This window comes from Lygodium microphyllum, chromosome 21 (assembly GCF_053477565.2).
Source record: "Lygodium microphyllum isolate KBCC chromosome 21, Lygodium_microphyllum_v1.1.10, whole genome shotgun sequence".
Taxonomy (NCBI): domain Eukaryota; kingdom Viridiplantae; phylum Streptophyta; class Polypodiopsida; order Schizaeales; family Lygodiaceae; genus Lygodium; species Lygodium microphyllum.
Window position 1 is genome coordinate 436,776 of NC_141155.1, and position 3,953 is coordinate 440,728.

The following is a 3,953-nucleotide window of genomic DNA, read 5'->3' on the forward strand; positions in this document are numbered from 1 at the left end:
CATATTTTGAACTATATGTATGCCGTGCATGCTTGTTTTCCATGAGAGCATTGTAGAAATTATGCTCCCGACATGACTTGCATGTTTCCAAAGCATAATCATACATAGTTTAGACATCTCATAGATGCCATGTGCACTAACTCATGCATATTCTCATGCATGAAAGTCAAGGAGGAGAGCATATCAAAGCTATTTTATGCTAACCTAATCAATAAACTATAGGACTAGAACCATGTCATACATGTAGAATGTTTGTTACAGTGTTTGCCGCAACACCGCGGACCGCATGTGTGGTGACGTCAGTGTGTCCTTGGAGATCCTGGCGGTTGTCTTGGGAGTGTACCCGTTCGTATCCGATGTCTGTTGGCATCCCTTGTGAGGGAGATATATTTTGTGCAGTTGCACTCTTGTGGGAGCGCACTGTGGTGCGGAGCTTTGTATCTATCTTCTAATATATACAATGATGATGATGCTGTTGATGTGTTATTTTGTTTGACGGTCTTTCATCTTATGTGTGTGATGGTAGTCTATTGTGCGGTATCCATTCCCGTATCTGCCGGTGTTTTGTGCGGATACACATGGCAACCACGATGTTTTGTGGAAATTTTCTGAATGAGTGCGCATGCGTTCACAAGGACCCCTTGTGGAGAAGGTTCCTCATACTGGAAGGTGCCGTCATCGTTCGTCAGTTACGGAGGTGCGGACTACTTCTATTATTGATGCTGGTTCGGATGATGAGTAGCAGACAAGTACCCCCTGTGAATCTGCTCTTGTTCGGCGTTCTTCTTATTCCCCACCTCTGGTTGCTCGTGGGCACAGACAGTTGGTGATCCCAGATTCTGCTGCTACTCTTCTGACTTATTAGTTGTTTTCCGCCTCTCCATCTGGTCTTGCAGTGCCTGCTATTCCGCAGTTATCGCTACTTCCGGTTATAGTGCATCATCAACCGCATGTTAAATATCATAAATTTCGGGGCCATTCTTCAGAGGACCTGGATGCTCATGTTCGGCAGTTTGATAAAGTTTATGAGCTTAATCTTCCGGGTCCGATGATCCAGTTGCAGAAAGAGGGTGTATTTGAATCTACCTTAGGGGGATGGGCTGCTAAATGGTTATCAGAATATGCGGTAAATCATTTTATGACTTATGATTATATTCATCGTGTGTTCTTGCGGTGATTCCGAGTGGAGAAAACAGTTGCCCAGAATCTGGAAAAATTGCGCCTGCTGGAGCAGAAAAAACGTCATCAAGTGGAGGATTGTGCGGTTGGTTTTCACTCACTGTTTTATAGAGAGTGCCTCTGCACAACATCCTGTCCAAGAAGTGTTGAATGATTATTTTCTTAAAGGTTTGCGGAAAGATCTTCGTACGGATTTGGCTATGGTGGATAAGATTAATACTCCGTTGGAGAATGTTATTGCTCAGGCGGTGTTGGCTGGAGAGTCTCTTGAGGATGATGCTTCCCATCACAGTCGTAATCGGCCGCTTGGGCTTGTTAAAGGGGTGGTTATCGCAATTTCGGGGATTCTTTTTGTTATGTCTTTTGTTGTTGTTAGTTTTGAGGATTATAATGTATTGTTCAGCCGTCCCTGGTTGCGGCAAGCTTGTGTTCATCACAGTTGGGAGCACAACTGCATTTCAATTTGTCGCGGTCGGAAGAAGGTTCAAGTGGCTTTACAAGATATGCAGCCGCGAAAGGTCAGTGGCCAGTGGTGGCTGAGACGGTACTTATGTAAGAAAGTCAGAAGGTAGGCTGGTTTCACCTTGTGTATTATGCTAGTTGTCGCTTGTCTTTGACTGAGAAGAATTATTCTGTTACTGAACGCGAATGTTTGGGCATGATTTATTCTGTCAAGAAATTTCGCCGCTATTTACTGGGTCATATGTTTTATTTCCATGTGGATCATTCTGCGTTATTATATTTGGTGTGCAGGATGCTTGGCCCGATGGGTTATTCTTTTACAGGAATTTGAGTATGAAGTTATTCATAGACCGGGCAAGTATCATGCAATTGCGGATTACCTTTCTTGTCTTGAGTCTAGTGAAGCGGCTAGTGGAGTTAATGATTGTTTTGTGACGCCGATTTGTTTGCGGTTTCTGGTGTTTCTCTGGATGATGGAAAACATTCTGGTATGCCACTTGTGGATGTTCCTTGGACATGGTACGAGGAATTGTATTGTTTTCTGGATACGGGGATTATGTCGGATCATCTTACTCGTGATTAGTGCTGTCGCGTGGCCCTATGCAGTCGCTCTTTTGAGATTATTTTGGGGGAGCTTTATTACCACAATTCTTCAGATGTGTTATTTCGGTGTGTTTTACACAAGATCAACATGCGGTTCTCCAAGAAGCTCATGAGGGTGCTGCAGGAGGACATTTTTTGGGAATGCCACGGCTCGCAAAGTTCTTCAACCTGGTCTTTGGTGGCCTTCTGTGTTTAAAGTTGCGCACAACTTTGTACGAAGCTGTGATGTTTATCAACGATTGAGACAACCTTCGTCCAAAGACCACTTACCGATGCATCTAGCCCTCAAATTTGAAGGGCTACCTAGTACCCAACTTTTCATTTAGAAGGTCTTAGAGGACCTCTCCTTTTCTTTTTAAAGAGTTTGGAAGGGCATATAACTATTTTTCTAAAATTCTTATCTTTCTTTTGAAGGGTAATATATGTATCACCCTTCTCTAGAAGTGCAAAACCCCCTTTGAAGGGTGTTGCAACCTTCAAATTTTAGGCCTGGATGCATCCCATTCTGCCCTTGGAGCCTTTCCAAAAATGGGGATTGGATTTTATTGGCCCTTTCAAACTTGTTGCAGCTCGGACATGCCAATAAATACATTTTGACGGCGACGAATTATTGCACGAAGTGGGTGGAAGCCTGGGCTTTGCGGGATAACACTGCGGTGCGCATTTTCTCAATAAGGTCATTCACCGCATGACACGGTTTTATTTGATTCAACATCGCAAGTCCTCTCCTTATTATCCACAAGCAAATGGATTTGTGGAATCTTTGAATAAATAGATTGTGTGAATGCTGACCAAACTTATTAATCTTCACCGTAGTGATTGGGACGAGAAACTTTTTTCGGCACTTTGGGCGTACCACACAACTTTTAAAGTGGCTACGGGTTTGATACCTTTCAAGATGGCTTTTGGAATGGAAGTTGTTACTCCGGTGTATTGTCAAGTTATAGGATTGCGGTGGCGGAGAGGCTTCTATCGGAGGATTCTGTGGTATACCGATTGGATGTGCTGGATCAACTGGAGGAGTCCCGTTGGCATTCTTTCTATTTAATGCAAGTACTACAAAGACATAGAAAGCATTGGGTTGATAGTCATTCTAGACACCACAAATTTCAGCGTGGGGATCTGGTTTTGGTCTTTCATTTGAAGCATGGCAAGCTTAAAGGCAAATTGAAGCTGCGGTGGTTAGGTCCGTTTTGGGTTTTTGCGTAGGCTGGCCCAACATCTTTTACATTGATAGATTTGCAAGGTGCGGTGCTCTCTAGTCTGGTAAATGGGTACCGGTTGCGGCATTATAAGACCAATGATTTTTTTATGTGTCCTTTTTCGCTTCATCTGCGGCAATACCCTTTTTAATGTGTTCTTTGTGGCAGATGCCTTCCATAAGGGCTCTTGTACCTACACATTGCATACGATCCCGTGAATATCGGCATGATCCCCAGCTCGAGGCATTTCTACCTTTGCTTATGTGGGAGCTATTTTGTTGGGTTTTATTCTCTCTCTCCTTACTACCTTGGCAATCTTACGCGTGCTTTTGTGCCTTCCTTGCTCTGTTGATTTGTGCTCTCATCGCCATGACTATTAGCCCACTGCAGTTCGTGTTTCTTACTCCCTTGGCCTTTCCTGAGCATCCTGAGGTGGTGACCTAGCTCTCTACGATGCGGTTGCAAGGTTTTGCTGCCATCTCTTGGGGCGATGTTATCGTCCATCCA

The 3,953-nt window shown here is 43.9% G+C and overlaps 1 protein-coding gene across 4 annotated transcripts; it reads left to right on the forward strand.

Moving 5' to 3' along the window:
• Window positions 1-587: 587 nt before the first annotated feature.
• LOC148017687 (uncharacterized) lies at window positions 588-3,495 on the forward strand. Of its 4 annotated transcripts, none has more exons than XR_015687694.1 (3): window positions 588-1,747; window positions 1,933-2,920; window positions 3,061-3,495. XR_015687694.1 is itself a non-coding variant. In XM_087661782.1 (2 exons), exons 1-2 carry the CDS (start codon window positions 1,146-1,148, stop codon window positions 1,970-1,972), a joined length of 642 nt encoding a protein of 213 aa, XP_087517908.1. In that variant the 5' UTR covers window positions 588-1,145; the 3' UTR covers window positions 1,973-3,495. The 4 variants fall into 4 exon arrangements, 1 of the variants encoding a protein (XP_087517908.1); XR_015687695.1 differs by having other exon boundaries at window positions 1,933-2,900; XR_015687696.1 differs by having other exon boundaries at window positions 1,933-2,573; window positions 2,659-3,495.
• The last annotated feature ends 458 nt before the right edge of the window (window positions 3,496-3,953 follow it).

Bases quoted from the DNA above. Each gene is read 5' to 3' on its own strand.
- LOC148017687 (XM_087661782.1), top strand. From the start codon at position 1,146: ATGATTATATTCATCGTGTGTTCTTGCGGTGATTCCGAGTGGAGAAAA. The intron at 1,748-1,932 runs GTAGGCTGGTTT...TTTGGTGTGCAG, and splicing joins TTATGTAAGAAAGTCAGAAG to GATGCTTGGCCCGATGGGTT.